This window comes from Cardiocondyla obscurior, linkage group LG05 (genome assembly GCF_019399895.1).
Source record: "Cardiocondyla obscurior isolate alpha-2009 linkage group LG05, Cobs3.1, whole genome shotgun sequence".
NCBI classification, from domain to species: domain Eukaryota; kingdom Metazoa; phylum Arthropoda; class Insecta; order Hymenoptera; family Formicidae; genus Cardiocondyla; species Cardiocondyla obscurior.
Window position 1 is genome coordinate 7,950,604 of NC_091868.1, and position 18,885 is coordinate 7,969,488.

An 18,885-nucleotide genomic window follows, 5' to 3' on the forward strand; every position below is an offset into this window, starting at 1 on the left:
GAGAATTTCTTATTTTAGCTTTATTTTATCCTTTCTCTTGAGTATTATCTTCTCCAACGTTTTTATAAAAAAAAAAAAGAAAAAAAAGAGAAAGATAAAAAGAAGTAAAATTGGTAATTAGATTTATATCATAAAAATTTTTTTTTTGTTTGATAATATACAATATAATAATCTTATATATATTTCATTTTCAAAATAGCATAACTATATCGTTCATATTACAGCAGTTTAGTTATATCATACACTTATATCAAAATAAAAAATTATCATAGGCACTTTTTCGTTAAAAAAGAAATATATATATATATATATATTTACAGCGATAGAGAACGGGTAGAATTTGAACTCTATGTGTAATCTTATATTCTAGTAGATGTCGTAATAAGTTAATTTGTTCGTTAACAACTTCTGATGGTACGGAGAGTACACATCGTAAGTTTAGACTGCCAAATAAGGGTATTCGCAGCATTTGCGCTAGCATCAATCTATTTCGGCTACGTTTGTGTAGAAAACTTATCTGGTTACATAAAATTATATAAAATATTTTTAGAAATAGGAACTTTAAAAATAGAACGATTCATAACATACTTTATAATATCAGTCCGTTGGATTGATTGAAGCGCAGTCGATTATGCTTCGTTGACGCGAGGTAACTTTGATTGCGCTGCGTATTGAGTGAAGACAATTTGTGCGTATACGAAAAGATCTTTCCTTTTGGCGATTTCATGACTATCTCTTGAAGATTCATACGTGGAAAAAAAATATATATCTATTTTTCTATTTAAAAAAGACGGATTGACATATTTACATCAATCGTCACACTGACCACACATTAAAACTTTAAAATGCGTTGTACTTCTTAAAAAAAAAAAGCTGTCGATTTTTAACACTTGTTATGTCGCACCACTTTACTGTTCTAACTGTCTCAAAGCTTTCTTGCTGTTCTCCACGAATTCCTGGATACGAAAAAATTTTTTTTACAATTTTTTTTATTATAGGTAAAGAGTAATATTAAAATATAGAGTCCATTATAATTAATACAAACCATTAAACCGCGGCTCATGAAATAAGGTCTGCTGATGCCATCATTTTTCTCACAGTCCTCGCAGAAGCATATAAATATCGTGTCAATAATCATCTGTGAAGAATTATTTTTTTAGATCGTTAATCGTTTAATAACGTATCATTTACGAGATTTAATTTATGTGCCGCTCACCTCGTAAATGGATATGAAGCAATGTGCAACCAAAAATGCGAATATCCCCGCGAGAGTAATTGGTATCCAAGGGTGAGTGAGCCCTTCCTTTTTCTACAACGGAGTAAAACTAAAGTGCTTAGTAAAACCCTTGAAGTGTAAAAAATGTAATACTATTAATTTACCTGTACCTGCATCAAATAAATTCCCGAAATAACGGTAAGAGTGACGACGAGGACTTTACCCAGAAAGAGTACGAAATCACCGACGCTGTTAATCGCCGCTACTCGCAAAATGTTGTTTGATAAGGCCTGGAATGCTTTCTTTCCGCCCGTGCAAAAGTTACATCCGTATATAGCTAAAAAAAACCCATTTTTTAGAACGCCGATCAATAAACAAATTTTTTTATGTATATACTACAATCGTTATATACTATTGAAAATAAAAATGCATCGCAGTTACCTGTTTCGATGTATGCGTTTCTAGTGAGGAATTTTAAAGCGCACTCGAAGCACCAAAGACAGCACTGGCAACACCATAGTATGCCTTTTACGAAACTGTTATCATAGCGCTTTAGATGGTTTTGGACAAAGGAAATCATGGCTCTTATCACACGGACGATCCCTATTATTAAAGCTCCGAAAGCGACGGTACCCATATGATATCTCATGAGGTATCCAAAACCTTTTACTACCGGCAAAGAAAGACGTTTTTTGTCCCTGTAACAAAATTGTCTCTGTTACAATGCATTTCTCGTATCAAATTTTTGTGATATCAAAGTACAATCTATCAGACATCGTATATAAGTGATTGGCTTTTAGCTGCGCTATTTGCTCTTTCGTTCAATGTATATCAATAAGAGAACCCACCTTGTAAAGAACCACCGAGCAACAGCGCATGCGACGACCATATGCTGGCATCCCAAATAGAATTCACATGCCACGAAGAATAAAAATAGATTGTACCATCTTGTTGCCTAAATAAATTCCACTTATTTAAAAAAAGTAGAAGTATGAAGGGAAACAGGATATAAAATTACACCGATGAAGAAATATGCCAACGTACGATAAGCAACCCATCTTTTTTGAAGCGAATGTGATCTTTCTTTAAGTAAACGTCACCGGCACTTTCGATCCACAACATGCAGTAAATCCACGCTACTACTGTGGACCCAATCAGCAAATACGTCTGAAAACAGAGGATTTTTGCGTTCGCTAGACCGGTTCGAAAATGAAGCGTACTGGATTCGTGTAATTGAAACGAGATATGCTCACATAAATCGGCTGAAACAGCAACGCGGGCATCGAATACACGGCTTTACCCGCCTCCCGGAAAAGCTGCATGACCAGCTCGATTCTCTTCCTCATCACCAGAATCACCAGCAGTACGATAACCTGCAGCATGTATACGCGTATATGTGTATATTCGCAAAATTTGCGCGAACCTAACGGCGGACATAGTGATTTTTCCTTACAGCCACGACCGACATAATAATAGCGTAGATGAAGTAAGGTTCAACGCTGGAATCCTCCACCTCGATGTTGCCCTCTTCCGTGCTCTTCTTCTCGCGATACCACGCCAGCCTAAAAAAAGAATAAATAGAGCACATAGGTGTCGTGAAATAGGTTTCGCTCGACTTAAATAAATTTTAGATTTATATATTTATCGCGTGAAAATTTTTACATTGGACCAAGCTACATTTCTTATTTTTGTTGCATCGCTTTAATTTGCAAAAAAATCAGATATTTTTCTTTACCAGAGATACGTTGTGCCACCGATGCAAGCCAAAACTGCGCCGATCAATACGACATAAATGACATATTGTACCATATAGCGAAAGGCCACCAATATACCAAGAGAAAGTGCTGAAAAATCGTCGGTCGCAATCAATCACTCAAAGTCTTTGTTTTGTGTTCGCGCGCAGAGGGAGAAGTGATATAAGAATTTAACGCCGAAATTTAATACGTGAAAATCATATTTCCGATAAAAAGATTATACCGCGGAAAAATCGGACATTTTTCGGATTTAATTCGTGCTAATTGCTCAGAATGTCGTTTAAATTTACCAAAATATTTAGATGTTATATATATAGAAAATTTATGTCTGTATGCAATGCGATAATGGAAGCTGTAAACGATACAGTTCTAAAATAACATGTTGGGTATAGTTTTTCTGAAATACCTACCCAAAGCTATGAGCAGAAGGTAAATTAATTCCTTCCATGCAATTCCCAAATCAGTAACCGCGTCCTGAAATAACATACATTATCGATTACTTATTTGGTGTATAATTCAGGGGATACCGCACATATATCAATTATAAATTATTTCGTGTATTAATTCAAGTAAATACTAAACTAATTCTTATTTTGACCTAAGTCAATAAACGCATTATCGCAAAATACTGTAAGAATAAATAAATTTCAAGTAAAAAAAGAGATAATTTGATTTGAAGCTTAATTGAAATATTATTGGATTGTCATAAATTATTGAAAATAAAATTTATTACTTCCAATAAGTCGTTTAATATAGAAAATAAGATAGTAGTTCCACTTAATAAATGAAACTTCAATACTTGACACTTCTTTATAAGATAGATCTATTTTTTTTTCTTCACAGCGATATATTAAAAAAAAATTGATTTTTATTATAAAAAGATGAAGTAAAAAGGAAGATAATATTCCCGGAATAAGATTGCAAATCTTTTATTAATTTAATCAGAAATACGATATATACGGGAATAGATGCAAGATATCGACAGAAAAGAAAACTCCAAAAATGACCGGGTGCTATAATAAAATCTCAATACATATCCAAAATAATCACTTACGTTATAAATGCTGTCCAAACGAAGAGTTCTTATTATAGAGTTGATAGTTTCTGTTACTTTCTTGTGCAGACAGCGATTGAAAAATAATATTCTGTGAAACGAAAGAGCGAGAAACAACGTTAGAGAAAGTAGCTGAAAGAGCTCGTGCCCGATGAATCGCTTTCTGCGATCGCTATTATTTTATGATCTCGTGAAACGCGAATAATTAACGCGCGACCAAAGATACGACGAACGAAAGGTAACGAATGAATTTTACTTACTTGGAACTGTCCTCTGTGCAGTTCGCCACGCATGTACGTGTCTTCACTCCGTTGCTACCGATATTAATGTCGAGATACCTATTGAACGGCAGGATATAAGTTATCAGTGCGATCAATTCTCATGACTTTCGATATACGACTTCTAATTGATACAAATGCTGCTCGCGGCACTTACGGTTTTTTGATGTAATCGCCACCCATGCATCCTTTTGGATCGTTCGCGTACAGCGAGTTCTTGCGGCCGCAGACGTTTCCGCAATCGTCGTATCCATTTATTACGCGATAAATGTCGCCTTTCTTCACGACGTTCACCATCATGAAGATCTACGCGCGCAAATTGCAAAATGTTTAACGAACGTATTAGCGATTGCGGTACGGATGAAAAAGCGGTGTCACTTACAAAACCACCTGCGAGAACGAGCAGGACGATCATGGCCAGAATGTCGGTGCATGATCGATCCTTTACGAATATCTGCTCTGAATAATTTGACGGCGAGCCTTGATTATCAGGTGTCTAGAAATTGAAGAGAGAAAAAAAAAAAACACCGTTAAGAATTGCTGATTGAAAATTATTAAGATAAAAACAAGATTAAATGGGATCGATAAATTTAATAACTAGAACTAATCGCGAAAATTAATTCAGGGAGATGCAAGTCGCGTGTTTGGGTAACATAGACAGTTTACGTTCGGTGAATGCGTAACGTTATTATTTTTAACAAGCACGCTATACCCTCGTAAATATACAAATCCTTTTTAACAAGCGTATTACGGAAACGCTTACCGTCGGTTCTACTTTGGACGAGGGCTCGTCCGCACAACCGCAACAGCCCATCTCTAGATTCGTCGGGACGACTGGCTCCTCCGTACTATCGTGCTCGCCTTCCTCCTGATCGCCTTTCGACAAGTCTATCGTTTCCGAGCTCCCGCCAGCTTTAACAGACAATACAAAATCGCAGATACCGTTATCGGTTCATTTATCAAATCCACGAAAACGACCGACGTCGTGTAATTGCTTGCACGTGCGATCGATGTACACGGCGACATAATCGCCTTTTTTTTTGTGATTTTTATCGAGCCCCGATGTAGATTAAAATATTTCGTGCAGAATTAAACACAGCAGCAACGAGCAATGTCTTTTCGATACCCACCGAAGCAAAAATGCTGATTCTCTCAAAAGCGTCAAGGTTCGCGAGGGAAATTCAAAGCGACGCGGATTAATAAAAATTTTCTTCTCGGCGTTTGAAGACCCGGCTGTGATCCCATTCTATCTCGGTGTGCGCATTAAAATTCGCAGTAATTCTGATATAAATGCAATCCGACGGCGATCACTATTTTCCGGGACACGTTCCTTGAACGAAGCCTGGGTCACGTCGATACCGATCGATTAATACACCCGGGAAGTTGCATGCTTGGATACTGTTGTCGCAACGCTGATCAGAATCACGCATCATCCATGGTAACACACGCGAAACATAATTACGACCGTTCGAAAGTAGAACTTTGCGCAAAAATAAAGAAAAGAAAAGAAAAAGGAAATTAATTAGAATATATGCTCGTCAGAGTTCCTAATAAATTCATAAGAATTAAAGTTTAATTTATTCTCGTGTTTTAGCGATTAATTCAAATCGAATTATGAGCGGATAGGCAAAAAAGAGATAATTAATATTCAATTTTGGTACTAATAGTTAGTTAAATTCGCAGAGGGGGAAAATCTTTGGGGTCGCACATACTTATTCGATTAAACTTATTTATCTGCCTTGGACAGACGTCTCGTAAACGATGTAAAAAGATTTATTTAGCGTGAAACCTGTTTGCTTTCGCTAATGCTGATAGAATATCTATCACAATTACGAAAGATATACACGCTGTAAAAGTCACGAGGATATATATTGAGTGCAGTAGGTTAATGTTACTTCCGTGTTTCAGTCACGAAAGAAACACGGGAGAAGTTTTTATCGGGCCGCACGAAAGCGAAAAAGTTTACGCGACGTGGTATTGAATGACGAACTATGGGAACGGACTTGCCGCTCTCGTGAAAACGCTACCAATGCGCCACCATGGTTAGTCCGTTTACGTTGCGAGGCAGACACCGGTGCCGGTCGTGTTTCACGCGTACGAAATACGGTATAATCGCGCTTTTTCCGCTCGCTGCCTCCGTCTCGCGACGCGGCGAGAACCGCGTTCCGCGTGGACGTCGTCGCGCGTTCCGGGAATGTCGCGCTAAACGTCGCGGGGGCGTTATATCTTCGTGCTCGATACGCGATCGTCCTTAACCGTGTTTCTCGTCAAGCGTACGCGGCACGTCCGGCTATGCAGCGATACAGCGCGAGTGTCGTAAGGGTAATTAAATCGCGCGCATTTATCATTAAATTTGGACTCCTGTACGGTCTTTCGTTTAGCATCACGAGACGAGATGGCACAGAATACGCTCGCGTAAAGTGCAAGCGAGAGCAATTGGCATCGTCATTAGCGCGAAGGTAACCGGCGTGAGGGTCGTGAAGGTGGCCACCGCTAGAAGTACGTCGCGAGTGGAGTCGCGAGAGATGACGTCGTCTTGCGCAACCATGTTGTTTTCTATTGTTTACGTCGCGAGACAAGTGCCGGCGTCGATTGTGTTTCACGCGTCGTAATAATCGGCATAATCGCGCTTTTTCCATACGTATCGTCCCGTCTCGCGACAAGGAAGACCGCGTTTTCGTGCAGCCGTTGTCGTTGCGATCCGGGAATGTAGTCGTCTTGAGCCCCCGTCGCGGGGACATCGTGAACGCGATCGTCCTTAACCTTGTTTCTCGTCAAGTAGTGCGGTAAGTGCGCGGTTATACAGTGACAGTGTGTGCGCTGGAAAGGATCGACACGAAGCTGAGAGGAGGTCGAGGCCCAGAGAGATATCGCGCGTCAGATGAACAACCTTTTAGGTACGAAAATTTATTCGACATTAGTTTAATTCATTTCGTTTCGATTAAATTGTATTATATATTTGAATGACGTCGCCCGTTTCATCATTGTTCTCCAGCCTCCGTTCCTCTCCAGCTCTTCAGGTTATTTTATTTTATTTTTTTTTATTTCCACGCCCGTCTAATCGTTCCCATTTAGTTTCTGTCTATCCAAAGTTGTATAAAGTATTTTACGTGAAACCCATCGATTGTTTTAAGCCACGCGATTTCTCATTGTTCGACAATTTTTTGTTTTACCATTTTCACGTCCACTGATTTATTTAACGATCCGCGTGAAAGTTTTATCCGCCCGACATTACCCCGTTGAATTAATAACTGGCGGCAAGACACCATCAATCACAAATCGACGTGGCCGCAGCCGAAATGAAACTTTAATCCAATTCGCGATGATCAAATTCTCTGCGCGTGTGCGTGCCGCATCGCGGGGAACGTTAAAATGATAGACGTAAGACGGATTAACGTCCCGGTCGACGTGGAATAAATCAGTGCGTCGGTCCACGCATGCATTATCTACGGCCCCCGTGTGAATTAAGCACGGTGACGTCTAAGCGTTGCAAACATCACGCTTGCGCAAACGCGATAAACTAATCGCGTCGTAAATTAATTGGCGATAAATTCGATAAGCAAATAAAAATTAAGTTGCGCGAACGAACTCTTCCAGCCGTTCCGGGAGCTTCGCTAGAATCCGGGGGACTGTTCGTCGGCTGGCCGCGTTTGCTTCTTGCAAGTGCAAGAAGCTGTAAATGTTTACCGAGCGAATCGGCGTAATCCGGTATGGGACATTTCGGGTTTGCAGTTTCGGACGCTCTTCTATTTGACTTGGGTTTAGCTCGGAATTTCGGCTAATATTAGACGGTTCGGCTTGTCGCATGTGTTACATCGGGTTTGCCGACAGCGGCACCGACTATCTTACAGGCCTCAATGAAATTACGCTGTGTACGCGCGAGATCACAGCAATCAGAGAGAGAGACAGTGAGAGAGTGAGAGAGAGCGCAAAGGCAATCGATAAGCGTAATCTCACCGCTCGCCATCGGCGCCGCGAATTATTTTCGCGCTGGTTGCCTGCCAACCGAGGATCTATTTTCGTGTGTTCAAAAGATGCCCGTGGATCCCGACAGTCGAGTTTCCGCAAAGTTATGAAAAGACGTTCTTGAAAACTTACAGGCATCAAGCGGCGGTATATCTTTTCAATGAAACTTTGGTGAAAAGGCGCCGGAGGTAGGTTCCACGCATTCTGTGGGAAAAATTCCGACGCACAAAGTTACGGATTTTTCTTGCGGATCAGCCAACGCCTTTTTACCTGCCGGTGGAAGCTGGATACATAATCCCGTCTACCGTGGCTCTGAGCTCCGTGCAGCACGTGGCTCGGGAGAAACATGCGGGAGAGAAAAAGGCAGGAAAAAGAAAGGAAAAAAAAACAAAAAGAGGAGAAAAAACACTTAAATCTTGCGTCGAACGCGGCGTGCCATCGCCGCGAATCTTTCGCACGCTCGCGACGGAAAGTACGCGGAACGGAACAAGTAAACGACGAGTTAGAGCGATCCTTGTGCCAATTATATACTCTTGGAATTAAGAAGAACCGTGAGTCACGCTCGGACACGCATGTCCGCCACGCGTATGTAACGTCACAATACTCACGCACACGATAATTATACGTCCCGTCCGTGCGTTATTTGATATCACATTTATCTCCGCGTATCGCGTTAACAAGTATTTGTACATCAATTACGTCAAGTTTTACGACAACTCCTAATGAATCTTACATTAAAGTATTAAACGAAAACAGAGCACACGCCGTAAATTAATTTCTTCAGGCTGACAACCGCTCGCATCTTTCTCCCGGATCGCAAACGCGACTGAAGAAACTGTTTCGGACGAACGAACAAATGACACTCTCGGTCCGCATGTAACAAACGCATCTCAACCGGGTTACTCACACACCCATACATCACTCAACTTTGTCCCCTCCTCAAGCCCGTTCTCTCGTTGATGGCAAACCTGTCGAGCGGATCATTGCGTAATGGCTTAGGCGATAATCACTGTAATGCCTTGTCTTAAATGCTGCCGATACGCGGTATCTAATAATAATTATATTTAGCGAAATATGAACGTCTATTGAGCATGTACACGCATTACGTAATGCAATATAGGTCATTATGGATTCTTAGCCGCGGGCAGGAACGCCGCTGTTCTCGCTGTAGTTCCCGCTGACTAATGCAAACCTGTCATTATCTCAGGTTGAAATCATCGGAGAACAGGCTCAGGTCAGAATATGGTGAGCATATTAATCGTCATAGTTGCGACTTTAATCAGGTTCTTTTTTATTTTCTTATTCCCGCATGATTTACGAATAAGCGACGCACTCGTTGATACCGAGGTCAGGTTTCCGTACTAATTTCCATCTGCCTTATCGCAGCTTTTGCAACGAACTATCTCAATGAAATAATAACGCCCAGGCGCGTCCGGGATTCTCGTGTAGGTGCAAAGTTATCGCTCCCGGAATCGCGCAAGAAACTCGTTTGTCCGCTGACGATATATCAGACTTAAAAGTTAAATCGCCCTGCAGCCGTGTGCGACATTTCGATAGGGAGGGAATAATCGATAGCGAATCAGGCCGATCAGTCTTTATGCGCAAAGTTGTAATTCACCCAAACAACGTTCATTACGAATGGCGTTTGAGTGTTAATGAGCTTGATAGCGAAGAGATTATACATTTACAATAATAATCAATTTAATTAGCGCTACATTTATCGATGATAAGGAGAACGAAAGACGCTCGCGACTATTTAATCGTTTCACGCTTCATCGAAACAGCTGTTCATTACAGATTTACTTTTTTCGCGCGGAATCGTCTGTTTCACCTAAACAATCTGAAATATTTTTCTTTTCTTAATACACCGTCCGAGATATGCGTTTTATTAAAAGCGCGTATGTTCGAAGATAATCTTTGTCTTACACTGTATCAAGCTTAACCTCGACAGATAACAGAAGTAATAGTAGTACATAAGGATTATAGCAACGTAAACGTATGTAGGTCGTACCTTGATGATGAGAATTTCCCCTGGCGTCATTCACGCATTATGATAATCCCATGTTCTTCCCGTTCCTCAATTATTCATGAAACTCGCATCGACTTTCCGGCCTGAGCTTCGCCGCGCGGAGACGAATATCAGCGCTTCCATTTCGTTTCGTTCTCTTCGAAGTCGCGAGTTTCCCGGTATTTGACAACGTATATTCCTGCATGCGACTACTGACGCTTATCCCCCGTCGTTCGAACTCGCGTAACCCTTCAGCCGCGATCGATGCGCTATCAAGACAACTGTCTGAAGATAGGCTTTGTACTTGGTCGATTTAACATGCTCCCGCGAATACTTTTTCCCTTAGCGGGGATAAGGAGCGCAATTTTATCGTGCAAAGTGTACAACCCCGTAAGTCCAATGCATGAAAATTTTATGAGGGTCGCGGCGAGATTATATTACGCCCCGTGCAACGGCATTTTGCACTATCCGCACTAAATTAGCAATTTGTATTAAATTAGTAAGGGACCGTCTGCGAACCTGTGTACTTCGCGGCGGCGGGAAAAATTCCGAGGAAATAGGGGAGCAAAATTTTTGTGCGTATAACGAGAAAATGTAGAGATTGGGAAGAAAATCGAAGCGAGTCCGCTCCGATTCCGCTCAAGGCTCCTCCGGTTTCCCCGCGTGATTCGCTGGCCTTCGCCGGAGAATCCCCTCGGCCTTTCAACGCATTGTCTGCGTTCGTTGAATGCGATGGGTTCCGATTAAAATGCAACGAGTCGGGCATTCTTCAGGTAGACAGAATATTCGCGATTCCAACGTAACGCTGATCGGAATTAATATACATACGCTGATCGCCGTTAATTAAATGACTGCACGCGATTATTAATTCTCGTGAGAAAAGTCAAAGCCCGGAATGCATCTCTTATGCAAAGCACTTCCAAAGACTGCGCGTTATCGTGCGTTCGATTTTAATCCAATTGTCCGTCAAGTAATTGTTTATTAATTCCAAAAATTACGATTTATTTGTTTCGACTTCTTTATCAATGGCTTGTATAAAATTCGCGACGATATACCTTGGCGCGAAAATATAGTTTTCCACGTGAGAGCGGCACGAGCAGCGTGTGCTATTATTGAAAAGCATTATTCTCGTGCCTTTCGATTTTTCGTAATTAGATATGTCGCGACACATTTGTCATTGCGAGCGTATCGCCTCATTCATCTTACATCACTCACATGCATTCAAGGACCCGCGCGTGCACGCGCACCTGCGTACTGTAACCGCACCTGCGCGTACGCGAAAACGATGCAAAAAAAGAAAAAAGAAAAAAAAACCCGCTCCGATAATATTCGCTCGAAAGAAACAATGAGAAATCCGTCAGACAAAACAGGAAATTTTTTTTTTTTTTAGAATTATTCAGTACATGTTACTCGGTCGCGCGATAAATTATATCAAATCGGCACGGACGTGTATTGATAAATTGTCGATACTAGAAATAACGTGGAGGCAACCCCGTGGACTGCAACATATTCCGTTGTCGATAAATATTGACAATGTAGGTCATATTTTCGCATATTATGTTGAATTGACAAAGTAAACTTTCTCGGCGGCCGCACGTCTCGCCGACGTGAACTGAATAATGATAAAATACTTCGAAATTAACACACGGCTATCGGACCACGTGGAATTACGGTGAATAATATCTAGCGAAAATAAACATTGCGGACTGCCAGTGGCGATTGCTAATTTGATGAGCACCGAAAGACCCGGGACGCGCTCGCGGAACCGGAAGATCTTTACATCGCCACGCAACGGCGTTAGGGTTGTCGTGAACCGTGTCACAATCCGCCGTAACGATCACGACACACCTGTGGGCGTAGCTTGGGATGGACGAAGGGGGAAAAAAAAAGAAAGGAAAAAATAAAACGCGAACAAAGCGTGAAACGTTTTTGAACGAACGCTACTTTAGGTCGAGTGTCCAATCTCCCGGTCGACGATATCAGGCGTCGTCTTATCGTGTGACGAAAGTACACTATACCGAGCATATGTGTTTGAGTCATCAAGAAAATCCAAGCGAGTCCGATTAGATTACAGCGAGCATGGCGGCCGGTAAACCGTTAGCATTCCACCGAGAGGAGGCAGGCTCGCGCAAAACGTGCGCCATCGTCGTGCTACCTGAAGCGGATCGCCATCGGTTTGCCTTCGTTTCAAGGCGACAACCCGCACCTTAAAGTACCGATCTACATACCGCTCTGATCGCTATGGATTTACGCTATAAATCTACGTTATTTTTTTTTTTTCTTTCTCCTCCGTGAACGTACCTCTCGAATTGGATTTCCGAACCGTGATCTGGATTCTTCAGCGGTATCTGGAGCCTGGGAGAACAACAACGCACGGTGACGCACCCGCGTGGCCCTCAGTCTTGGAGAACGGCGCGCCCGAGAGAAACGCCGAACGGCACAAAGATCACGACATCGCCTCGCCTACAATTCGCTTTTGTTGTCGCCGCGCGCGGCTCGAGTCCGCTCGCACTCGGGCTCGGGCACAGTACTAACAGTCGCCGACTCGTATGATTACCAGCCGGGGTCTGGAGAACAGGCTCTCTTGTATGCCCGCCGGTTAACGATACTCCGCTGCAGTCCGTGCCTCGTTCGCCGTCCTCCTCTTTCGCGTCCTCTTTTGCGTTCTCTCGCTCTCCTCCCACTTCTCTCGCGTGCTTCTCTCTTTCCCCTCCCGTTGTCGGCTCTCGCTCTTTCTGAATCACTCTCTTTGTCGCGTTGGTTGTCTGTCCATCACGCACGCACTCACACCGCCTCGCGCGACTGCTGACCTTTCGGTCTTTTCCCTTCGCTTCTCCGTCGCGCCAAGCCTCCGCCCGCCGTCCGATCTCTGGATCTCTCACGATACTTACCTCCGCCGGTCGCGCCGGCGAATTATTCCCGAGCCGGTTCGCTCGGGACCCTCACGGCGCGTAAACGTACTCGCGACGAATCTCGGCAATTTTGGCTGATACCGTTCGATCTCGCTCGAATCGCGCGAACACCTTACGCTCACGGTTTGCAAAGTCCCGACAGCAATTTCCCCTAGCGAAAATACGCGGCGTAACGATTTCCATGAGAATTGTCTCTTCCTTTGTCTCCTTTTCTTTTTTTTTGCCTCCTCTTCTTTTGACAAATCTTGACGGTGTACGCACTTTCGCGCTGCACGAGCACCATCCTCGCAAAATTACACTCTACAATTTTAAAGTGCTCTGATAAGATCTGCAACGGTATGACGTAACTACTCGTTTCTTTTTACATGGGATTTTAATGACGGGCTCTCCTTGGAGAAACTCGAGTCGACTTCTTCCGGGCAAAAATTATGGAAAAAAAAGAAAGAAAGAAAAAAAAAGGAATCTCGTAATTATGAAGTTTACCGCTGAGAAGTCGAGATCGTCCTGGCCCCCCCGGCGAATGCAAATTGAATATAAATAACAGAGATTTATCTTCCGGTTAATTTTTTTACGAAACGTTAATCGAACGGAAATTCCCCCCGACAAGCTTAACGGACCGGCGTGTTCGACGTTGAACATTTTAAAATTGCATCGACCGTTTGATGCGCCGTTTGATTTCCCGGCGAGGAAAAATCAATTTCCGAGAACTAGCCTCGCGGAACTTGTCATTAAAATTTTATGGCGCGCCGACACGGACGGCACGTTGTAATATTACGCATTAAACATGTCGAATGTGCCGGTCGGCTTTTTGATTTGTGTAAGTTCTGTCGGTGCGGTCCACATATGTAGGCCACGCAAACATGCATAATTGAGGCTAGACGCGAGGCAGGCGGAAAGTTAAAAAGCACGTTCTATTATTGCTCCTTTTTCTATTTATAATGCGCATCGCAAATGAGACATTGTGCCGCAATACCTTCACCCGAATAGCGTTATTCAGCGCGCCACCGCCGCGGCCGCCGCGGCCTGAAATTGAGGCAGCCCGATTTCGCCGCATTTCCCTTTCGTCTAATATCAGCTAAACGAGACCGTCGAGTGCATTTCAGCAAAGCGCGTTCCAACGAGCGCGGCTCTTTGCACACCGATAAAACATAATGGGATCCGGTCGTCCGGTGCTCGAACCCGCTGTAAGAAGCGAGTATCGCTGCCAGAGCCTTTGAGCGCGGACACGCGGAATTGTCCGCGTGGAAAGAAAAAAAAAAGAAAGACAAAAAAAAAATATGTCGGCCAACTTGTGAATATTTCAGGACACTCTTTGGAACGGCGGCGTAATTAGACCGCGCTGGCTGTCCCCGCGCACGACCTCATTGAAAAACCGATTAGTTCTTCGGGAGCACGTCAAAAATGGCCGCGATGCAGCGATATTTTAAACATGTCGCGTAAAAATTCTTTTAAAATTGTAATTTGCGCCGACGGAATATTCCCCGACACTTCGTCGCGCAGGAAAGGCGAGAGGGACAAGTGCGTGCTCGTACGCAATCAAGCAGTCCATAATTTTTATCGGTTTTGCACTGACCCCTCCCCCTTCCCCCCTCGGTCGTTGTCGGGGCTGATTACCTTATGGCCGATGCTCTCCCATTTCGCCAGTCTATTTCCGTTAGACAATAGCTCGGTCGCGATGGCCAGTTGAAAAATAGCGGTCGTTGCACCGTGAATTTTTTATACGACGCGGACGAACGCGGCACGCGACATGTCGAGCGATGCGTTACGGATAACCCGGTAACGTGTATACGCGACCGCTGAATAATGGCTGGCCACGCGGGTCCTCCGCGCGACTCGATTCCGCGCCGCGAGACGCTCCCAGTAGCGAAATGCAATTTGTATCGGCAATGATATATCGGTAATTGCGACATCGCGGAGCGAGCACGGCGCAATTGCGCCCCTCGCGACATCGCGAGAACGACGGCCGGAGATTGCCGCGTCCAGCTATAACGACATTACCTTCTGTCATCGAACCGCGTCATTTATCGTCGGTTCTGCAATCGCGTTGCAATTATAAAGGATATTCGGCCGTAAATAGCCTGCCACCAATCGAGCTACGAATTTAAGGGATCGCCCAGATGATTATGCGTGCGATCCATCTCTTTTTCTCTCTTCCAATATTTATTATTAATTGATAATTATTTAAGCGCCCGGTTAATGAGGTTTTTAATTGCGCCGCTAGCCGTCTTTAATGAAAGGGAGAACTACGAAGAATTTGCCTGAAATTGGTCTAGACAGTCGGGATACCAAACGCTTATCGTCTTTTTTCTATTTTTTTTTTTTTATTGTTTTTTTATTCATTAATACGTTCAGCGACTTTTGATATCTTTAATAAGACGCATTGAAAAGCGACGGAGGTGTTTGCACGAGCCGCTACCAGACGCGCGTGCGAACGCAGTTTCGAGATGCGGTACTTTTAGGAAGTAGGCGCGAACTTAGTACCCTTTCCCACCCGCGCGTTTTATAATTCATCGGAAAACACATTTCTCCGAGAGGCCCTCCGCTCGGGCCGCATAAATATTTATTCCCGGAACGTTGAGTTAAGTTTCCCGCCGTCCCTCAAGCTGGCAGAAATTGTTTCTGACGAACTCGCGGAACGGGCGTAACTCGCGTCCCCACGGGGCGCGGAATACCGTCTGTCTGGAATCCGTGAGGTCCGTATTCATATTGCACGTCTATACGGCGCCGAATATATACTTTGCGTATTAATCTCGAGCGCGCGGCATACATACATTTATGTTCGGTACGTGAGTTCAGTTTGTCTCATTCGTATGCATTTATGGATCTCGGATGGCGATCTCGCGCTCGCGCGCGGGAGGTCGACGTCGGCGAAAGGGCGCGTCTCCTCGTCAAATACCCGAAGACGATAGTAATCGCGATAATTGACCGTAATTTGCCGGCCTTCGAAAATGCAATTAGACTCCGGTGGCCGCGTTCGGCGTTTAATACGCCGTCGGCCTAAAGCGAACCCGAGTGACCCCGCGATGCGCGCTAGCCAGGTACGAGGTCGCACCTGAGCACGCACGCGTAACGGCTGCGGACGAGCGCCCCGAAAACGACATTAGAACCAGCCCCGCGTACGATGCACGACGACCGCCGCTGATATAGAAGCACCCATACAGGCGCGCGGCCGTGAGATAATTCACCGCGGACGGGGCCCGTGAAAAATTTAAAGCCGCATTAAATTAAGAGACCGGAGACCGTACGCGACGTCGCGACATACCGCGCGCCAGTTTCCCCGGCTCTAAACCCTGGGAATTCCACGGCGAAACGCGTGACGAATTAAGCCATTCAATTAGATCTGCGCGCGGAATACGCTTTTTCGGTACATCTGTAGAGCGCCGCGATAATGAAGAGGCATAGATACGCTCGCGCTTCCGTCTTCATACAGATGTGCCCCGTCGACGCCGTCACGCTGAAACTCGATGATATAGTATATACGGGCGGGAATAAAAATCAGAATAAAGATCAGAAAAAAAAGAAGAGAGAGATCTGCCTCGAGTATCTTAAAAGTGAAAGCATTATCGTTACTAATTATTATCCAATTATTAATTATTTTTTATAAGACTCGTAAATGGTCTATTTTATAGATAACGTAGCGCTAAGCTTTTTATGGATGCACGTGCGCGTGAAAAATAAAACACGTCGCTCGTTTCGCGGACAATAATTCTAATTTGCCAAGTATATATATCTTTTCTGTGCGGCGCGTCTCGTATCTCGAGTTCGCGCGCTGCCTGAAACGTGGAGTTAACGTAATCCCGCGCGGACGTGTGACTTTTATTTCGAACGCAACCTGGGCGCGTATCCCGCGTGTAATTTCGAGGTTGTAACGCGCGAGCTACCTCGAATTGTTGTTTTCCAGTTTACGTGTCTTTCCCCCGCGGAGAATACGCATCGTAAGTCTTGCCTAGACAGTATCGCAGATTCCGCGCGGCCGTACCGCCGACGCGTCGGGAAAATTATCGATATTCCGCTGCGCGGCAAGTAATTCCACGCGACTGAAAGTCGATACGTGTCGCGGAACTAATATCGCATAAAGGAGCCTCCCAAAATTGTTTTTTTCTTTTTTTTTTTTCGTCGGTGATACAATTCGACATCGGGATAGAGATAACGGCGGTGGCTCTCTTTCGCGCGGCAGAATCCAAAGCGTATACCGTTCCGGAAACGGGAGCGAGAAATTGCCGGCTATCATCGCGATAAACACCAGCGACGTATTTCACGCTGGTCTCGCATTTCAACATGAGTTTTGCATCGATCATGCAAAATGCAGCTAGAAATGTCGCACGCTTTATTAGCTCGACATATATTTCGCGTATACGCAGTAATTGAACGTAACTTATTCATACGCGCGGTGTTTACGGCCGCGGGCACGGCGGTAATTCGCGTTTGCACCGCCGCGACCGGAAGATGATCGGAAATGAATATTCACCGAGCTTTGGCGCGCGTCACCGCGGCGTGACCCGGCTTTCTCCGCGCGGCCGCGGAATCATTGGCGCTTATTTTTCCAGCGGTATTTTTTCGCGCGGAGAGGAGGCTGCCGGACGGGGCATTATCGCAATTAATCAAACGCCGTATCGACCGGCGAACGGAGAGCGGACAAAGAGCGGTTGCGTCGCTGTCACGGCGCAAATTACGGCGCCGATTATCTCGTGGCTCTCGCGAATTCGATTTTGCGTTAGGAATCGACGGTGCCATTCGTTATCGGGCGCGACGGAAATATCGGGCGATATTTTCATTCGGTTCCGTGTTCCTGGAATGGCATTAGCATTACTCGCGCCAGGTGGAACGACGTGTGCAGGTGTCGAGTGCGAAATTCGGTTACTGGCGGGTAAGCGCGGTTTATCGGGAGCGCCGTTTCCTCGCCGCTCGTGCGCCCCGGCGATGACCCGCTCAGCTACTTTTCCTCGGCGCATGCGAGAGCAAAAGCGTAAATGTAACGAGAAACATGCAAGTATACATAGGTGCCTTCGGCACGTTCGATCGCCCAACGTCACGCTATTTTAACAAATAAACTAGTATCGAGCGTTTCTCTTTCGGGCTTTTTATTTTTTTATTTTTTTTATTTTTAGCGTGGTGTGGTTAGGGAAACATTGGTAAATCATAGTGTCCGACAATTTTAGCCTGAAAGATGAAAATATCGACAACGTTTCGTTTTACGATTACTGAGCTCATTGCAAGTTTATATGTATATTTATATATATATTTTTTTTAATTTTTTTTTTGTAAACGAAATTTTCGGTGAGTCGTAGAAAATTGCAGCTTTTGAAAATAAATGTTGAATAATGCATCCGACGCGGCGTGTTGCCATGCATAGAAATTAGCGAGTTCCGTGCAAAATTTATTAAGTGTCCAATTGCTTGACGTGATACGTCTTGTAAATTCACCGAGAGCCTCGAGGGAGGAGCCGGCAGGTGCGCGTACGCAGGCGGCATGCATTCCCGGAACTCACCCTCCTCCGACTGCGACACCATGGCGGAATCTCTCGGGCAGCGGTCCAACGAGTTCGCGAAAATTTCGACGAAGCCGGGATGTATTTCGCGCTTCCGCTGGTCCGGTGCCAAGGATCTCGCGACGTATGCTCGGTGCCGCGAGATCGATGCTCTTTCATCGGCCGCGTTACCTTCGGATCTTGTCGCGGCACACGCGCGACTTGTTGCA

General features: G+C 44.4%; 1 protein-coding gene and 1 long non-coding RNA gene across 4 annotated transcripts in view; one reads left to right on the top strand and one right to left on the bottom strand.

Annotated features, from left to right (window-relative positions):
* Positions 1-117: 117 nt before the first annotated feature.
* Positions 118-13,058, bottom strand: LOC139102831 (choline transporter-like protein 1). Of its 3 annotated transcripts, none has more exons than XM_070656977.1 (17): positions 12,578-13,058; positions 5,066-5,214; positions 4,685-4,798; positions 4,460-4,608; positions 4,285-4,362; positions 4,025-4,115; positions 3,381-3,444; positions 2,952-3,060; positions 2,670-2,778; positions 2,470-2,589; positions 2,261-2,383; positions 2,065-2,171; positions 1,658-1,914; positions 1,381-1,553; positions 1,217-1,309; positions 1,046-1,138; positions 118-956 (listed from the first exon to the last, which is right to left on the bottom strand). In XM_070656977.1, the coding sequence occupies exons 2-17, from the start codon at positions 5,114-5,116 to the stop codon at positions 909-911; spliced, it is 1,779 nt and encodes a 592-aa protein (XP_070513078.1). In that variant the 5' UTR covers positions 5,117-5,214; positions 12,578-13,058; the 3' UTR covers positions 118-908. The 3 variants fall into 3 exon arrangements, with proteins under 3 accessions (XP_070513078.1, XP_070513080.1, XP_070513079.1); XM_070656979.1 differs by having other exon boundaries at positions 1,387-1,553; positions 12,578-13,045; XM_070656978.1 differs by lacking the exon at positions 12,578-13,058 and adding an exon at positions 9,002-11,615.
* Positions 6,497-18,885, top strand: part of LOC139102833 (uncharacterized) — a 26,838-nt gene continuing 14,449 nt past the window's right edge. Inside the window, exon 1 of the long non-coding RNA XR_011545775.1 lies at positions 6,497-7,199. This is a non-coding gene — a long non-coding RNA (uncharacterized lncRNA). The remainder of the gene's footprint in view (positions 7,200-18,885) is intronic.

Coding starts and splice junctions, on each gene's coding strand:
- LOC139102831 (XM_070656977.1), bottom strand. CDS start 5,116: ATGGGCTGTTGCGGTTGTGCGGACGAGCCCTCGTCCAAAGTAGAACCG. Junction 4,363..4,459: donor GGCGATTACATCAAAAAACC/GTAAGTGCCGCG, acceptor GCCGTTCAATAG/GTATCTCGACATTAATATCG. Junction 2,590..2,669: donor TTATTATGTCGGTCGTGGCT/GTAAGGAAAAAT, acceptor TACATGCTGCAG/GTTATCGTACTGCTGGTGAT.